The sequence below is a fragment of the Mirounga angustirostris genome, unplaced genomic scaffold (genome assembly GCF_029215605.1).
Source record: "Mirounga angustirostris isolate CCGP_5_RB_7025 unplaced genomic scaffold, mMirAng1.0.hap1 SCAF_1, whole genome shotgun sequence".
In the NCBI taxonomy this organism is placed as follows: domain Eukaryota; kingdom Metazoa; phylum Chordata; class Mammalia; order Carnivora; family Phocidae; genus Mirounga; species Mirounga angustirostris.
In genome coordinates this window covers 146,075,064-146,094,955 of record NW_026991709.1, presented here as the reverse complement: position 1 = coordinate 146,094,955, position 19,892 = coordinate 146,075,064, and the positions used below count along the sequence as shown (strand labels likewise).

The following is a 19,892-nucleotide window of genomic DNA, read 5'->3' as shown; positions in this document are numbered from 1 at the left end:
GGAAGCAAAACCAAAACACAGGGATCAAGTGTTTAATAAAGAATACTCAAAAGAGGGGGCGCCTGGGTGGCTCAGTCATTAAGCGTCTGCCTTCAGCTCAGGTCATGATCCCAAGGTCCTGGGATCGAGCCCTGCATCGGGCTCCCTGCTTGGCGGGAAGCCTGCTTCTCTCTCTCCCACTCCCCCTGCTTGTGTTCCCTCTCTCGCTGTGTCTCTGTCAAATAAATAAATAAAATCTTAAAAAAAAAAAAAAATACTCAAAAGAGGAACAGTAACAAAGTGTCCAGATGTAGTTTATATATTCCTAGAATTATATTTATAATAGTTTAAGGCCTATTTTGAAATCTTTTTAAATTTGCAGTTGGGATGCCTATGATTGCCTACGATTCTATTACTTTAGTATATAAGAATTTGGACCTAAGTGCTTTTGATAAATATGTTGTAACTATTAATGAATAATTTATTAAAATATAAATGATACTTACATATCCCAGTTTGGAGCTATTCGCAAATGCTGGATTAGCAACTGGAACTAGAATTAAAAAAAATAAGATGTACATTTCATTCATGAAATGACACAGAAAGTGACTAACACATCTGACCTGTAGACAATGGAAATGTGAATCCTGCACTAGGAGACAACAAAAAAAGTTCATGATTACTGTCTATTCAACTGCTTTCAGACGTGAGGATTAAACAATAATTTCGGCAAACCTATAATCTTGATAAATCATTTTTTTCCACTGTAATTAGATCAAATTAATATTTTAGCACTAACATTTTAATCTCAACAGAAATACAAAAGTTTCATGCAAAAGGCACACTGCAAGGACCAGGAAAGGAGTCTTTACAACCAAACTACATACCAGCGGGGAATGGAGGAGCCGGGTGGCCACGTCCTGGTGTCCAGCCACAACACACAGATAGCAAAGGAGATTGAGCTTGGCTCGGGAGGCCCCCATGCTCTTCTCAGTGGAGTCAATCTGTGAGCACACTTGCTGCAAAAAGTCATTCCACTCTTGGTCTTTTAGAAATACTAACTTATCCACTGGAGAGGAAAGAAAATGTTAAAAGTGGGTGTCATGTAAAAAAAAAAAAAAATGCTGAAAACATTACAAGAGAAATAAATGGAACATAGAATTTCAATAAATAAGATGAGGACTAAGAAAGTCCCAACTTTACAATGTCAAAACCAAAAAGTCCTCCAAAGATGACACTACTTTTATTTATTCTTCTAGATTCCTCTTTTTCTACCCATGGAGACTTTTTCACTATGTGAATGGAAAACTATGCATAACAGATGACTACAGGAGAATCATCCTGCAACCTAGAATCTAACAAAATACAAAGCTAAACTGTATTACAAAAAAGCAAAATACCCTTTGTATAAATAAAGCAATCTAGCCTTAAAATGTCAGAAAAGCCAAGAATTGTACAGTTGTTAAAAGGTTCCAATGAAATTATTAAGCATAACAGGTGAATAGTCCTCTGGAAAATCCAAGTCCAAACCCTCCACAAACAGAAAACAAAAACTGGGCAATGAGATGCCATCTAAAACTAACATAGTTTCAGTTAATTTCTATCTTTAAACAAAATAAGCTGTAATAATAATTTCTTAAAATAATTCAGCATAAAGGGAGAAAGGGAAGGAATATTATTTTGAAATACTCCTCTAAGGTTTTCATGAACAGTGGTTCTACTTGGCACAGTTTATTTAAATTTGAATATATTTTATTTTTAATTTACTTTGATTTGCTTTTAAATTATAGATTATACTCTAGCTATGACAACAAGTTTTTTCTGGATCTAGCTTAATAGCTGCAAATATATTTTATCAAACAAAATACATCAAAATTTAAGGTATAAAGCAATTTCTGATATTCATCCCAATTAAGACTTCCCATTAGGTGAAAGGAAACATAACAATCATCCTTCAAGTAACTTAAGTATCTCCATTCCCACATCATGAGATACCATAAGTATCTCCATTCCCACAAAAGTGAACCATCTGACCCCTGTTGTCAACTGTCCCACTCTCTGAAGCAGAATCTCAATTCTTCATTATGGTCTCCACCCCTCTGTACCCACAAGAGCACCATAAGTGTTGGAAATTCAATGGACTCCACAAGGGGCAAGGGCAAGAGAAGGGCCCACCCAGCTTTACAGGAACTTTCACTCCCCCAAGAGTCCAGGGCAGCCCAGACTCAGCTGAGTAAGGTGAAACACTCGCATGAATGGACTACAGGTTTATGACATACACAGCTCTGCCCCAAGAATATAGCCAGGTGGCAAGAACACAGGAACTTAGCTATTCAATAAATAAGATATTCCATTTGCTATTAAATTTCAGATTTATATCTATCTTCTAAGAGTCCATGTGTTTGACAAGGCCGCTATAATCCTACCTGAATGTGCCGGTAGGTGCAGTATCTTCGGATCAAATTTAATTGGTGGTTGTTTCATTATCTGTGGTAGAAAAAACAAAAAAACTTCTAAGACGCCTTTTGAGACAGCTGTCTCCTAATATATCGCCCAGTACCAGATTATAAATCAATTAGGGCAGAATAAAAAAAAAAAAAAAATCACTGAAAATTTGTCACTAAAAAGAAAAAGAATTCAACATTGCCCTTCAGTTTAAAATATACACACACAGATAATAATTTATAAAAATAAAATCATTTCAGGGCACCTGGCTGGCTCAGTCAGTAGAACATGTGACACTTGATCTCTGGGGTCGTGAGTTCAAACCCCATGTTGAGGGTAGAGTTTACTTGAAATACATAAAATTTTTAAAATATCACTTCAATTGATATCTGCAATAAACTAAAGCTTCATTAAAAAAGAAGCACTTTATCCTGGTAAGGATATCCTTAAAAGGATATCTTCTTAAGCTAATCAACCTCTAGGTTAGAAATTTAGTCATATCAACAAATACTTATTGGGTACCTGAGAGGGTGAGGCAGTATGCTAAGTGCTAAGGGGGATAACCAAGATATAAAAGACACAATCCGGGCGCCTGGGTGGCTCAGCTGGTTAAGCGACTGCCTTCGGCTCAGGTCATGATCCTGGAGTCCCGGGATCAAGTCCCACATCGGGCTCCTTGCTCAGCAGGGGGTCTGCTTCTCCCTCTGACCCTCCCCCCTCTCATGTGCTCTCTCTCATTCTCTCTCTCAAATAAATAAATTTAAAAAAAAATCTTAAAAGACACAATCCTATGGTCAGAGAGCTGATACTCTGGTTGGGAAGATAAAACCTGTTAAACAAAAAAAAAATACAATATTGAACAATGCAAAATGGGCAGGACATAATTATAGTTGGAACATTCCACAGAAAGAAAATTTTCTAAAATATTAGAGAATGCGGAAAGCACTCTAGGCTGACAAGGTTTATGGAAGAGCTGGAGGGAGGCTGAGGTTTTAAAGAATGGCAAGGACTTCGTGGTTGATTTAGAGAACACACCATTGCAGGAAGCTGTAAACAGCATGAATAGGAAAGCACACAATTGGTTTTCTTAAGAAAGGGGAAAAAACAGGTAGTTTGACCCATAAGTTTGGAACAACAAAGGGTACTTTCATCCTGAGACTTTTAATTAAAAATTCAACCATCATCTCTATGTCTAAATCCTCCAAAACTTCACTACAGAGAATTTTAAAAAGCTTTGCTGGTAGTATTCTTGCCAAAAAAGCATAACCTCATACATACTAATCATAAGAAACACTTAGACAAACCCATCTTGAGTGACAGTCTACAAAATGCCTGACCAGTACTCTTCAAAACGTCAAGGTCATGAAAGCCAAGGTCAGGAAAGCCAAGAAATAACCACAAGGCCATGAAACACAAGGACAGGAAGTAGGAGGAAAAGAAGGCATAACAGCAAACTGTTAACAAGAGACTCTAGAAGAGAAAAAGGACATCAGTGGTACAACTGGTAAAATTCAATAAATTTGGGAATTTAGTTAATAGCACTGTACCAATGTTAATTCCCTGGCTTTGTTAACCATTCTACGGTGCTATAAGATTATAACATTAGGAAAAGCAGGGTAAAAACTATACAGGAACTCTACTATATTTGAACCTTTTCTGTATGTCTAAAATTAGAAGTTAGAAAATTTCTACTAAGGCTTCCCCAAAACAATTAAGTATGGTTATAATAGAAATAAAGAAACAGAAAAAATATGGTCAAAAGATATTACAAACTCTTCTTAGAAGGTCCACTGGGAAAATGACCCATTACGTTAAATTTGGCATGATACATAATTACTCTGCCAGATATCTGAACTCATGAAAAGAATTAGCTCCATTATGAAAAATTGTTGGGTAATCTATATTAAATCTTGTCTACCTAATAAATACGCATCCAAAAATCCATTTGTTCTAAATTACAGTAATGTTCCCCAAGGAGGAGAGAAAATGGCCATAAATTAAAAAGAGAAAAAGACATTTAAAAATTAAAATACAGAATAGGTAGTACAGAGGGCCTGAGAAATTAATTTTTCTTTTCTTAAGCAGAATACTCATCCTCCGCTAGTAATATAGCACTACATTCCAAGCATCATGAAGCAGCAAAAATCACACTGGGTATGAAGTGCACTGTGAACCAGGACTCCTCAAGCTCCCAGTGTCTCCCCACCATCTGCCCTGGGGTCCTGAGCACCTGTGAGAGGGCGTGGTCTCCGTGTGCCCTGCCCACCCACCCCAGTCGGGGGAGCAGTGCTCACCCATATCTGCTTTCCTAACACATCCACAACTAGAGTGTTTGGAGAAATTCACCCAAGTATATATGGAGAAACGAAGGGACTGAGGACGAAGGTCTGAGGCCTAGAAGCCCATGGATGGAGGGGAGGCAGAGCTGATGCAGAAGAGGAAGAAACTCACCACTCAGTGAAGCTGAAAACAATGCAGGAAGAGAAGAGGGTTACAGGCAGGGCGGGCATTAGAAATGTAGACACATGGCACAAGGGACATAAAAGCGGACATGAGGAAAGGCAAAGAAAATACGGCAAAGAATATTTGCAATGACAGTATCACCAGAATTCCAGCTGCCAGGAAAGTCTAAAGCTCAGCCCTCAGCTGTTACAGCACGTTTCCACACCTTTGGGTTGTCGATAATCGGGGTGACAACAAGATCAGAGTCCATGTAGATAAGCTCTCTCATCTGGGATTCCAGGTCCCGCTGACTCAGGCATTCACTTGTATTCTGAAATAAGAACAAAAATGAGGCTTTGATTCTGTGACTAGTGAAGAGCTTTTAAAAACTGAGCTCTTAAGATGCTGAGTAAGACACCACTGGAAGGGTCACCTAGATCAGCACACCTCACTTTGCTAATCAAAACATTTTCACAGTCTTCTTTGATCCTCAGTCCTCTGTACCTCTGTATCATCATTCCCCCCCCCCCGCCTTTTTTTTTTTTTTTTTTTTTTTTTACAGAAGGAAAATACAAAGCTCAGACAAAGTAACGGACTTGTTTGTGTTTACCACAAAGGTTGGTTAGGACCAGAAAACAGATCTTCTATACTCTAATGTTCTAAGCTATGACGAGGCAAACTGGTTTTTCAATCACCAGCATGGTTTTATTCATTCATCCACTGAACACTCATCACTTTATTCTGCTTTATAGAATATTCAGTATGAAGTTAAAAATTACAGCATAAAAGAATTTCAGGGTCAAGTTGGGACCTGTTACCTAAGTGTTAAAACCCTCTATCTTTATAAAAGCTGAAGTAGAGTTAACACATAATGAAAATGAGTAACCAGATATTTGCCATCAGTTCCTTTGAGAGGTTTCTTTGTGCTCAAACAGTAAACAGAACTCTCATTCCTAGTGCTAGGTCTTAGGACTTCACATCAGACAAAATAAGAGGATTTATGCATTAAGAATTTCCACTGAAACACTGAACAGCAAACTGAACAAGACAGAAAACCAAATCAGTGAAGTGAAAAATGAGGAAATTATCCAAAACTGAGGCAGGGGCATGAAAAAAGGAATAGAATAATTAGCTAACAAAGTTCCCAGAAACCAAGACCACCCCTTTGCAATTTAGAAAACAGACATATAAAAAAAAATACACGAAGAGTAAGTATGGAACAACTTTGGAAAACAAAAATTTTAATGCTTAAAGGCATGGACTTTCAAAACAGAAAGACTTCAAAGAAAGGCCATAATGAATGACTTATATTCTAATATAGTATATTCTTATAAGAATTAGGCAGACCAATTAGAAATTTATATGTAAAAATTAATTTCCTATATTATATAAACAAAATGTATGCACAGATAACAGATTACAAAAAGGAAATACCAAGGATTTCTGGGTAGTTCTGCCTCCCCTCCATCCATGCTGGTAAGCATCCAACTCCTGATTTCAGCTCAGGTCATGATCTCAGGGCCGTTAGATCGAGACCTGCATCAGGCTCTGCACTGGGTGTAGAGCCTGCTCAAGATTCTCCCTCTCCTTCTGTCCCTCCCCACCCCCTATTCACACTCTCTCTATAAAAAAGAAAAACCTACTCATGATAGCAAAAAATAAAATATAATGCTCAGGAATAAACTAAATGATCAAACACTACAGTCTACTAAATGAAAAAAAAATTAAGTTAAAAAATTATGTTTCCTTGTTTGAAAATGAACACATATGTATAGAACCAAAGGAAGAAATGTCAAAATATAAGCAGTAGTTCCTCTGGGTAATTAAATTACAAGTAGGTTTTGTTTTGGGGGTTTTTTTTGTTTTTTGGGGGGGGGGTTTTGTCCTCTTGTACAGTTTCTAAGTTTTCTACAATTATTTTTTTTTAAAGATTTTATTTGAGAGAGAGACAGCACAAGGAGGGAGAGCTGCAGAGGGAGAGGGAGAAGCAGGCTCCGCACTGAGCAGGGAGCCCAATGTGGGGTTCCATCCCAGAACCTGGGGATCATAACCTGAGTCAAAAGCAGACGCTTAACCGACTGAGCCACCCAGGTGCCCCAAGTTTTCTAGAGGTATTATAAAAAGTTTGTAATTGAATCTAAAAGTATCACTTAAAAAATTATAAAAGATAAACCCTCATATAGTACTTACATAATTACTGCTTGAATATTCTCAATAAAATGACGAAGTGCACTTCTCTACAATAACCATGTGTCAGAAGAGATTCAACATTTATTTCAGAATGCATTTTTTACTTTTACACTGATTTTCTATCTCACATATAACTAAATAATTATTGGCAGAATGAGATTATAATGCATTTATATTTCATTTCAATGCAGAAATAAGTTTCATGCAGTCCAAATGCATTTTACATTACATAAAAATTACAATAACAACTGAAAGTATATCTCTCAAGCACTAAATACAATAATTTCAGAAAACTTTAATTCAAAATATCTCTGCAGGGTGATAGACATTGGGGAGGGTATGTGCTACAGTGAGCACTGTGAATTGTGTAAGACTGTTGAATCACAGACCAGTACCTCTGAAACAAATAATACATTATATGTTTAAAAAAAAAAAAAAAAAAGAGGAAGAAGAAGATAGCAGGAAGTGAAAAATGAAGGGGGGGAAATCGGAGGGGGAGATGAACCACAAGAGACGATGGACTCTGAAAAACAAACTGAGGGTTCTAGAGGGGAGGGAGGTGGGGGGATGGGTTAGCCTGGTGATGGGTATTAAAGAGGGCATGTACTGCATGGAGCACTGGGTGTTATATGCAAACAATGAATCATGGAACACTACATCAAAAACTAATAATGTAATGTATGGTGATTAACATCACATTAAAAAAAAAATTAAAAAAAAAAACTGAACAAAACTAAAGACCTAAACAAATAGACATTCCACATTCATGCAGGAAAACTTTACATTGTTAAAATGGCAATACTCCCCAAATTCAATGTCACTGCTATCACAATCCCAGCTGGCTTCTTTACAGAAACATGCAAAGTGCAAACTGATTCTAAAATTCACATGGAAATGCAAGGGACCCAGAATAGCCAAAAAAACCTTGAAAAAGAACAAAGTTGGAAGAATCATACCTCCTAACTTCAAAACTTACTAAAAAGCTATGGTGATCAAGAATAGCTAGCTAGGGGCACCTGGGTGGCACAGTCAGTTAAGCATCCAACTCAATCTCAGCTCAGGTCTTGATCTCCGGGTCATGAGTTCAAGCCCTGCATTGGGCTCCACGCTGGGCATGGAGTCTACTTAAAAAAAAAAAAAAGAAAGAAAAAAAATTGGGGCACCTGTGTAGCTCCGTCAGTTGAGTGTCCAACTCTTGACTTCAGCTCATGTCATGATCTCAGGGTCATGAGATTGAGCCCTGCACTGAGCTCTGTGTTGGGCATGAAGCCTGCATGGGATTCTCCCTCTCCCTCTCCATTCCCCCTCCTCCCTCCCTCACCCTTGTGCTCGCTCTCTTAAAAAAAAAAAAAAAATAGCTAACCAGTTACTGTACTACCAGCATGAGAAGGATGCACAGATCAACAGACTAAAGGGTCCAGAAATAAACCTTGGCTTTATGGTCAATTCATAGTCAACAAGAATGCCAAGATAATTAACTGGGGAAAGAACAGTCTTTTCAACAAATGGTGCTGAGACAAATGGAAATCCACATGCAAAACAATGAAGCTGGACCCCCGCCTCATGCCATATACAAAAATTAACTCAAATGAATTAAAGAGCTAAAGGTAAGAGCTAAGCATAGGCATAAACCTTTGTAACCTTGAAGTAGCCAATGGCTTCTAAATTATGACACCAAAAGCATAAGCAACAACAAACACGCACACAAAAAGATAATTTGAACTACATCAAAATTTAAAATGTCTGTGCTTCAAAGGACACTACCACCAAGTCACATACCCAGAATATATAAAGAATTCCTACAACTCAAATGGGTAAAGATTTGAATTCTTCCAAAGGAGATATACATATGGTCCATAAGCATATGAAAAGATACTCAACCTAATTAGCCATCAGAAATGCAAATCAAAGCTAGATGTAATTTCATACACCCCAGTATTGCTACCATGCAGCATGATTCACAGTAGCCCAAAGGCTAAAGCAACCAAAGTGTCCAAAGATGGATGAACAGGTAAACAAAACATGGTTTATACACACAATGGACTATTAGTCAGCTTTAAAAAGGAATGAAATTCTGACACATGCCACAACATGGATGGACCTTGAAGATATTACGCTGAGTGTAATAAGCCAGACACAAAAGGGCAAATATTATATAGTTCCACTTGTAGGAGATGACTAGGCAAATTCCCAGAGGCAGAAAGTAGAATCGTGGCTGCCAGGACTGGGAGGAAAGGGAGATGGGGAGCTATTGCTTAGTGCGTACACAGTCTCAGTTTGGGATATGAAAAAGTTCTGGAGATGGATGGTGGGAATGGTTGCACAAAAATGGGAATGCCACAGAACTGTCCACTTAAAAATAGTGAAATGGTAAATTTTACGTAATGCCTATTTTACCACAATTAGAAAACAAATGGACAGTAACAAGTTTTGTTAGGGATGGGTAAACACTGGAATTCTCACCCACTGCTGGGGGACAATGTAAAATGGCACAGCAGTCTTGGAACACGGAGTTACCACACAATGCCGCAATTATACTCCTACAGGTACAAGGAGAAATTAAACACATGCCCACTCAAAACCATGCATACGAACCTTCACAGCAGCACAATTCACAAGAGCCACAAGGTGGAAATGACCCACATGTCCACCAACTGATGAATGGAAACATACAATGTGGTATATACAACAAATTATTTTTTGGCACTAAAAAGGAACATAGGACTGATACATGCTATAATTTGGATGAATCTTAAAAACATTAGGTTAGGTGAAAAAAGCCAGTCACAAAAGAACACATATTTCATTTACATGCAATGTCCAGAATAGACAAATGTATAAAGACAAAAATGAGTAGTTGCCTAGGGTCAGAGGAGAGAGAAATTGAGGGAAGATGGGAGTGACTGCTAATAGGTGTGCGGTTTCTTTGTGGGATGATGAGGTGTTCTCAAGCTGACTATGGTGATGGCTGCATGACTCCGTGAATATGCTCAAAGCCCCTGAATTGTACGCTCCAACTGAGTGAATTACATGGGATGTCAATCATATCTCAGGAAAGCTGTTATCAAAGAAATAACTATGAACCAGCTCCCTCTTAAGGGTACTTACCAGAAAAACCAGTGATCAAAGATGACGACTTAATTGTAAATTTCGTCATTTCAATCATAGTTCAGAGATGAACTTGGCAATTATTCTTCTGAGTCTCTATATCATATGTGAAAAAAAAACAAAAAGAAAAAGTCCCCCTCTGTTCACCTTGATTAAAGGAGAAGTCTTCTGGGGTGAATGCTGAGTTCTATCCTCACCAGGACTTAATCCCACTGCAGTGCTTGTTCTTGGAGTTGGACGAGAACTGGAAAATACAGACCAGTCAACATTACTCACATTTTAGAAACTTTAAGGTTACTATTTAAGGTTTACTATTATCTGGAGGGGAAAAAAAAACATATCTCATGAAAAAAACAGAATAATCAAGATTCTTGGTGATCTCATATATTTAAACCCTAATTTGGGATTATCCAACACTTTTTTTGTAAATGTCAAAGCAATTTCCTGGTTAATTTATTATTTCTTTTATTTATAGCACCTATGTTATATACAGTAGTTTCTATTTTAACTAAAAATCTTAAAACATTGGTTTTATTATTTTTTAAATGTCTGCTGGTATAATAATAAATAATAAAACAGATCGGACTCTATAAAGGATGGAAAATATTTACAATTTCAGAATATGTTTGAAATGGGAAATGATCTTGGTACCGATTAAGAAACAAGTTATAATCTGCACCTATTTTTAATGATCCCTCCTACCCTTAAAATTGGTTGTCATACTCTGTGGGTCACTCCATTACTCCTGGGTCTCTGAGTTTTTCACATTTTAACAAATTTTTCCATTCAGATCATTAGGGTCTTTTACAATGAATTCCTTCAAATTCCCAAGTATCAAGATTCTCACCTCTCTTTCACTTATCTGTTTATTCATTCCTTGAACAAGTTCTTATTTAACTCACAAAATATGCCAAAGATCAAAGTTTTTAAAAACTGTATTTAAAATGCCTAGAATGTATATAGATAAAGTTAACATATTTTATATTTAAATAGAGTAAAACAAGTCAGGAAACTTTAGTTTATTGTTACAACCCCTATGTCATTAAAATAAAACTATTTGTGTCTAAGACTAAAGCTATAAATAAAATGTAACACTTAACACATATTACTAAAATTTTAAATACATTGGTCTTAATCACATTAAAATACCCTTCTGATTTTTTAATTGTTTTGATGATTACATTATTAAGTAAACATTATTGAGGCCTCCATATAAAACAATGCTTAACAAAAAACACCTGTTCTTTCCTGTGGGCCTTTATCCAATGAAGAAGCTGGCCTGCTAAAATTTCAAATTTAATTCTATTTGAAGGGAAAGTACAAAATGAAGAGGTTTCAACCCTTATGAATAGGTGGTTCAGTTAAAAACTTTTAAAAATGCACACACACAAAAAAAATGCACAGCCAAGTCAACATTCCATTGGCCAGCACTTAACATTAACTTTGAAAGCAGAGAGTGAAACTGGAATTTGGCATTCACATCCCTGTCCTTTAGCTCTGTGTAACACGGTTTGCCACCAGGACAACAGATGCTTCGGGAAGACCCTGTCATCTCCCATGGATTCCCTCCTGCTCTGTCAACATACCTACCTGAGAAGAAACATGGACTCATTCGGTTGACCCCCAACAGTACTTTTAGGCCGCAACTCAGTTGGATTCTCTGTGGCAGGAAAGAAAAACATTATCCATAAAGGACCAAAAATACCATGAGAAGAGCAGGATGCAGACAAAAATTTTAAGAGCGGTAACAAAAACTAGAAACTCTCAGAAACAGCATCGTAAGCGGCATGAACGTGCTCCAGTGAGAGCTCACCTAGCCTGAAAGAGTGACTTAGTCGGTGACCACTCTTCTCCCCCTTGGCTTGTCCGCTCGGAGGCTTCAAAAACTCCTTGGAATCTTGTGTCCCAGAATGCTCCATCACTTTCCTGCTGTTCAACAGGAGAAAGCCAACACAATCAAACTTACTTTTGAGCTTTCCATCATTTTCTGTGTAGAACAAGAGGTGGGAAACTTACAGGTAACATTTGGCAAAGCCGTAGAGTTGGAAAGTATGGTCACTGAGTAGCTAAAATGAGCACTCACTATACCAAAGGCATTGTACGGGGTCTATAAACCTTATCCCTGAGAAATAAATAGCAGCATTCAGATTGGGGAAGGAAACCAGAACTCAAAGTACCAATAAACCCACAGTGAGTTTCCCATTTATTTTTCCCCTTCCAGTATTGCCTGGCCTGGACTCAAAGGCAATGAGTACAGACAAAAGGAACCCCCAAGATAAGCTTCCTATTTCTGTTCTAAGGAACAGGACAGGGGACCTCTAAGGGTCAGAGCAGGGGAAATTCCCTGGTTTGTTTTGGTTTTTTATTCTGTTTTGTTTCTTTTTCCATTTTATTCTGTTCCAGCCTCCGGGTAATCCTGCAGCAGCTAGCTGGGGAAACAGCAGCTTCTAGCCAGTGCCTACAACAGAGAGGGGCACCTCCTTTAATCACACAGCTATGATCTCAAGAACATGAGGCAAATCCCTGTTGCTCTGTTCTTTTTTTCTCCTATCTCGCTGTCCTCCTGCCACTTGGCCCCAAACACCTGCAGCAAGACATAAAAATTCTAAAATAGCATGACTAAGTGGGGTTTACTGTAGGATTGCACGGCTGGCTCAATATTTGAAAACCAATTTATGTAAGAGTCCATAATCAGAGCCTAAAGAAGAAAACCCATATGATCTTATCAACTGATAGAAAAAGGCATTTGACAAAATTGAACGTTCATTCAAACTACAAAGAGCAACTACACAAACCTCCAGCTCATTGTACTTAATGGTGAAAGGCTGAAGGCTTTCACCCCAGAGATAGAAACTAGGCAAAGATACTCACTTTCATCACTCCTGTTCAACATCTTACTGAAAAAGGCTTAGCAAGGGGGCAATAAGGCAAGAAACAAAATCAAAGGCATAGAGATTTAAGAGGGAAGATGACAAACTAAGGGCAGAGGTGTTCTGTGACTTGCTGATGCTAGAGGACCAGGACCAGGGTCCCACTTTCTGTAGTCCCTACAGACCCTAACACAATGGGGAGAACAGGATTGAATCTCACTGGATCAGAGAAACCCAAGTTTGGGGAGACCTTAAATAAAACTCAGGCTTCTCTTATCCAATACACTGAATTTGCCAAGGTGAAAATCAAGGATCAGACAACCATTCACCACTGAATAAGTGGAGGGGGAGCAAAGCCTAATTAGCAGAACTTTATTTGACAACTTCTCAGCTGGTTCTTTATACCATCACGTGTGTAAGTGTCCTGGGCTAAGAAGATTTTATAACAAAAATGAGGTGTATTAGTCAGGATCAGACAGGAGCTAGGTTATGCTGTGGTAACATACAACCCACCAATGCCAGTGGCTTGAATCTCATCACTTTGTCTCACTCATGCACACAGCCATTGCAGGGAAGCTACACTCATCATTGTCACGGAAGACTCGGCCTGACAGCAACCCTATTTGGACATTTCCAACCTAGTTACCCCATCAGGGGGAAGAAATGTGTCCAATCTCACACTGGCTTGTGAGGTTTCCATGCAGAATGAACACACGTCACTTCTGCTCACATTTCATTAGCCAAAGCAAGTCACATAACCACATCTAACTCAAAACGGGGAAATGAGATCCTACCATGTGCGTACAAGGTGGAAAGTGAGTTACATTGGATGGCCAGAGCTAATGACTAGCATAGTAAATCACTGGAGAATAAACAACTGATCAGAAAAAGCAAATTTGAGAACACAGAATGTCATGACTAAACTCTTTAAGCAACGCTTAAAGAAATGTTTGATTTTCTCCTAGTCAGCAGAGAAATTCATGTCATTGATGCTGCATTGATAGAACAGTAATCAGTATGATCATTTAATAACCATGCCCCCCACACAAAGATAAGCTTATATACTACCTGACGTTGGAATCCTCAGTGCTTGATTCCTGATCTTTCCTAGTGAAGGCATCCTTCCAAAATGAATGCTGCAGTAGGCCTGCCCAAGTTAATCTTTATAAAACATAATTGTTATAATTCTATTTTAACATGATTTATTTACCATGCACAATTCCCAAGTCATGTCCCATCTACCAGATTTTAGGATTTACAAATTTTTCTCTATAAATGTACCTCAGCAATTCTTTCATACATTTTTTTTTTAAGATTTTAATTATTTGAGAGAGAGAAAATGCACCAGAGAGCACATATATGGGCAGAGGGGATGAGGGAGAGAGTCTCAAGCAAACTCCTTGCTAAGTGTGGAGCCTGACTCGGGGCCCAATCCCACCACCCTGAGATCATGACCTGAGCCAAAACCAAGAGTAGGACGCTTAACCAACTGAGCCACCCAGGTGCCCCTATTTTCATTTTAGTGTACAATTAATCTCTTAGCAAAACCAAAAAAAAATAATTCAGAAGCCTTAAACGGTACAGAACGAAAGAGTCTGACAACTAAATATTAGAAATCTCAGGGCTCATACTCCATGGAGCCCGATGAAAACATTTTGAGTTCTCAAAAACAGTCTATGAAAGGAGTGTATTTTTTTTTTTTTTAAGATTTTATTTATCTATTTGACACAGAGAAACAGCAAGAGAGGGAACACAAGCAGGGGAAGAGGCAGAGGGAGAAGCAGGCTTCCCACTGAGCAAGGAGCCCGATGAGAGGCTCGATCCCAGGGTCCTGGGATCATGACCTAAGCCGAAGGCAGACGCTTAACGACTGAGCCACCCAGGCGCCCCTATTTTCATTTTAGTATATAATCTCTTAGTGAAACTCAAAAAAATAATTCAGAAGCCTTAAATGGTACAGAATGAAAGAGTCTGACAACTAAGTATTGGAAGTTTCAGAGCTCATATTCCATGGAGCCTGATGAAAACATTTTGGGTTCTCAAAAACAGTCTATGAAAGGAGTCTATAATTAGCTTAAAATTTTAAAGTAAACATATCAATTATCAATCTATATTCTGTCATCCTTTATTCTATATACCCTACCTGTTTCACACATTTCATTTTGGGGGCTTTACTTTTAGAACTGCATTCAGAAATAAACAAGAAAATTAACCTCATAATTTTACACAGTCACACTTCTGTGTAGAAGCCAAAATGTTATCTAGCTAGTTCACCCACATTAAAATGACTTCAGGCTGTATCTAAAATCCAGACTCACTTTCAATGCATTAGTTTTTACAATCAATAGAGTAGGTTTCAAGTTATAATCAGACTCGGAATGGTTAAGCCTGACTGAAATTTCAAAACAAAAGAGAAAATGTGATTATTCAAAATGTCTCTATTGAAATAAAAACTACTCTGGGGCGCCTGGGTGGCTCGGTTGGTTAAGCATCCGACTCTTGATTTCAGCTCAGGTCTTGATCTCAGGGTCATGAGTTCAAGCCCTGTGTTGGGCTCCACGCTAGGCCAGGAGTCTAGGAGCCTACTTAAAAAAAAAAAAAAAGAAAAAAGAAAAACTACTTAGATCAAAACTAAAACATGATTAATGAAGAGAAAGAATCTGCAATCATATCCCTTTTACACAAAGGGCTCTTAAAATTCACTAACAGAGAAATAAAAATTGCCCATAAAGTGAAATTTCTTTTTCATCTGGCAGCTTGGCTAATATAAATAAGGTCAACAAAGTCCATTGTAGGTAACGCTGGGAGGGAAGGGGCTCTCTAAGGTTACTAAATCAGCACACATTCCAAGAATGTAGCAAATGCATCAAACTGTTTCATGTTCTTAGCCTCTGGCTACCAAACCCACGGTCAGAAATCTCTCCAAAGCTGTTAACTACCAAGTGAACAACAACAAATACACAAAAGGATTTTTACTGTAGCAGCCCATATAATATTCTAAATCAAGAAACACTCTAGGGACACCTGGGTGGCTCAGTCGTTAAGCGTCTGCCTTCGGCTCAGGTCATGATCCCAGAGTCCTGGGATCGAGCCCCGCATTGGGCTCCCTGCTCAGTGGAGAGCCTGCTTCTCCCTCTCCCTCTGCTGCTCCCCCTGCTTGTGCTCTCTCTGTGTCTGTCTCTCTGTCAAATAAATAATAAAAATCTTAAAAAAAAAACAAAGAAACACTCTAAATGTTTACTGTGCTTAAGGTTAGCACAGGTACATTCTATAGCCATTTAAAAGGACTTAGCAGACATAAAGAACTAGGTTACAGAGTGGTACCACTTATGCAATAGAGTATACAAGAATATTAATATGTGGAAATGTGAATACACCATTCTCAAGTATATTTGTATCCTATCAAAAGGTGTCTGGAAGATTACAGCAAAATAACGCCAATCCTAAGAGCATCCATTGTAAGCGCAAGGGGTTTGTCCTACAACTTATACAAGAATTAGCATCTCCTTCTGCAGTTTTTCTCTTATATTTAAGGAAGCTAGAGAATGCATTATTTTACATGCTACACTAAACTGACTCTTCATTTTACACCCTGAAGCAGAGACCCCAAATACTTGCCTAAAAACCCCCCAGTTACCTAGAGGCAGAATCTGAAATAGAAACCAGTTGCTCTTGTCTGCCAACCCAGGGAGGCCCCGTCCGGGCTGCTCCCCTCCTCCCTTCCACCTTCCCCTATCCCATGCCACAGTGATTTCTAACTTTCTGCCATTACTGTAACTCAGAAAATTCACTCTGTGCCTATGATCCTCACACTTGATACCCTTGTTATGACAGGATTATCATAAAAACATATCACATTAAAATACCACTCAGTAGTTATTACATTAACTATCTTGACAGCATCATCCCTCATTCAATAGTATAAGACAGTTTTAGCCTGAAATCCACAATGGGAAAAAATGTCCCTCTTGGATTTGGGAGTTACAAGAAAATCTGTCAACCTACTATGCAACCATTTAATATATTAAAGGAGAAATGGGCTTTTAAAACTTCCTCATGATTAAAAACCCCTGCAAACAGAGAGAGAAAAAGAGAGAGAGAGAGAGAGAAAAACCAAGAAACAGACTCTTAACTAGAGAAAACAAACTGCTGGTTACCAGAGGGGAGGTGGGGGGGGAGGATGGGTGAAATAGGTGATGGGGATGAAGGAGGGCACTTGCTGTGATGAGCACCGGGTGATGTATGGAAGTGCTGAATCACTATATTGTATACCTGAAGCTAATATCACACTGTATGTTAGGGGCACCTGGGTAGCTTAGTTGGCTAAGCAGCCGACTCTTGATTTCAGCTCAGGTCATGATCTTAGGTCATGGGATGGAGCCCCATGTAGGGCTTCCCACTCAGCAGGGAGTCTATTTCTCCCTCTCCCTCTGCCCCTCCCCTCATTCACCCTCTCTCACTTTCTCTAAAATAAACAAATCTTTAATATTACACTGTATGTTAACTGGAATTAAAAACTTAAAAAAAAAATACCTGCAGAGAGAAAACACTCTTAAAAAAAAAACAAAAAACAATATCTGAGTTTATGCTAAGAGTAATTCGAATAGCTCTCTGTATATAACAGTACTATTTTAGAAGTACATGAAAGGAGAAAAAGATACCTTTTCTCCATATTAAAATACTACCCATACATACCTTTTCTGAGGATCTTTTTGAAGTAAGCCACCAAGCAAATTAATAAAATCTGAAGAAGCTTTAGGAAGAGAAGGATCTATACACAAATTGATTCCCAAAAAGAAAAACAAGTGGTAAGTACATGAATACATACCCTACACCATACCATACTATTTAGAGTAATAGTATTTTAAGCACATACCATTTTTAAGAAAACACTGAATCCATTATTAACAATTACAGCCTCCATTTAATGGGGGGGGTGAGGTGTGGGCATAAAAATAAATATTTTTTCCTAGACCATAAAAAGCATGAATCTCAAAAACTAAGTCTTGACTAACCTCTCAACTTCCTCTTTATTGAATAAGCCTGGTAAGGATCACCAGCCCGACAAACTCATACCCTTATATTCAAATTTTTTTTTTTTTTTAAGATTTTATTTATTTATTTGACAGAGACAGCGAGAGAGGGAACACAAGCAGGGGGAGTGGGAGAGGGAGAAGCAGGCTTCCCGCTGAGCAGGGAGCCCGATGCGAAGCTCGATCCCAGGATCCTGGGATCATGACCTGAGCCGAAGGCAGACGCTTAATGACTGAGCCACCCAGGCGCCCCTTATCTTCAACTTTTAATTATGCCTCATTTTCTGAGGCATTCTTAATTTGACCAACTTGGCTTTACAAGGTACAATAAAAATACTTGCAATCCTTCTTTTCTCCCTCTCCCTATTTTAATGATTCTTAACAGGAAAATAATAAATATGACAATATTATGATCCTGGCCGATTCCAGTATTCTCCAAATGTTAGTTCTTTTTAAATTAGAATATACCACAACCAAATTATCAGTCTCTGGTTACAAGTAGTCATGAAGACAGTGGACAAAAACATCAAATAGAGGATGTTATTAGGCACTATGGCCACAAAGGAAGATCCCTAATTAAGCCTGGGCCACCAGGGGTATCCTGACCAGACCTTTGACACCTGCATTTTCAGTTTCTCTTCCCTGCATAAAAATCCTTAACTTACAGGACAAACCAATAATCAATATTATGAGTATTCAAAACAAAACAAAAATCAGAAATCATCATTACAGGAGATAGCTTTTGTAGAAATCAGTCACTCTTAATATAAAAGTTAAAGAAAAAACAAATGCAGTTTCATTTTTTTTTATAACTATGGACTATTTTCAAAATAAGATTTTGGGTTTTTTCCCTTCTCAGGATGGCTCTTGAAATCCTAAAAGAATTCTGCATTCCCAGTTCTTCCATTAATTACTTTTAAAAGTTTTTTCTTCTAAAAATGTACATTTTTGGGGACGCCTGGGTGGCTCAGTCGGTTAAGCGTCTGCCTTCGGCTCAGGTCATGATCCCAGGGTCCTGGGATCGAGTCCCGCATCGGGCTCCCTGCTCCGCGGGGAGCCTGCTTCTCCCTCTGCCTCTGTCTCTCTCTCTGTCTCTCATAAATAAATAAAAAAATAATAAAATCTTAAAAAAAAAAATGTACATTTTTGTAAAGTCCTGTTTTCATTTGTGTATCTTGAAACTCACTTTTTTTGTGGTGTACGTCCAGCAAAGTGCTTTACTATGTTTTTGTGTTCAGGGGTTTTTTCCTTTTCTTGCCTTAAAATTGTTAGTGGTAGATTGTTATATTAATCAAAATTCATATGATTAAAGTTCCAATACTTTTAAAATACTACAACTATATCTAGTTTAAAAGACTTTAAAAACTCGTCAGGGACATTCTGATTGAGATAAGGACTGACAAATGCCCGACTTGTCCCTATTTGAATACTAAACAGAAATAACTACATGGAACATGAGCACAAAGTAAATGATACACACACAAGAAAAAAATTACAAAAGTTTGGGTTTTTAAAATCTTTAAAGCAGACTTCTGTTGATATAGCAGCACAAAATAATTTGTGGGTTTTTTTTGTTTGTTTTGTTTTGTTTTTAAAGATTTATTTATTTGAGAGAGAGAGAATGAGAGAGAGGACATGAGAGTGGAGAGGGTCAGAGGGAGAAGCAGACTCCCTGCCGAGCAGGGAGCCCGATGCGGGACTCGATCCCGGGACTCCAGGATCATGACCTGAGCCGAAGGCAGTCGCTTAACCAACTGAGCCACCCAGGCGCCCCAATAATTTGTGTTTTTAAATGAGGGAATCTATTAGTACTTTGTTCTTCAAG

The 19,892-nt window shown here is 38.2% G+C and overlaps 1 protein-coding gene across 9 annotated transcripts in view; it reads right to left on the bottom strand.

Moving 5' to 3' along the window:
- The window catches only part of ULK4 (unc-51 like kinase 4), a 599,599-nt gene that overhangs the window by 556,209 nt on the left and 23,498 nt on the right, over positions 1-19,892 (bottom strand). For 7 of the 9 annotated variants that reach the window (XM_064589489.1, XM_064589509.1, XM_064589506.1 and 4 more), the window contains 9 exons: positions 17,730-17,805; positions 14,103-14,195; positions 11,978-12,093; positions 11,755-11,824; positions 10,312-10,408; positions 5,093-5,197; positions 2,406-2,466; positions 867-1,048; positions 486-532 (listed from right to left, as the gene is read on the bottom strand). In XM_064589489.1, coding sequence (XP_064445559.1) covers positions 486-532; positions 867-1,048; positions 2,406-2,466; positions 5,093-5,197; positions 10,312-10,408; positions 11,755-11,824; positions 11,978-12,093; positions 14,103-14,195; positions 17,730-17,805 — 847 coding nt within the window. The remainder of the gene's footprint in view (positions 1-485; positions 533-866; positions 1,049-2,405; positions 2,467-5,092; positions 5,198-10,311; positions 10,409-11,754; positions 11,825-11,977; positions 12,094-14,102; positions 14,196-17,729; positions 17,806-19,892) is intronic. The other 2 variants (XM_064589495.1, XM_064589502.1) reach the window with 2 other exon arrangements.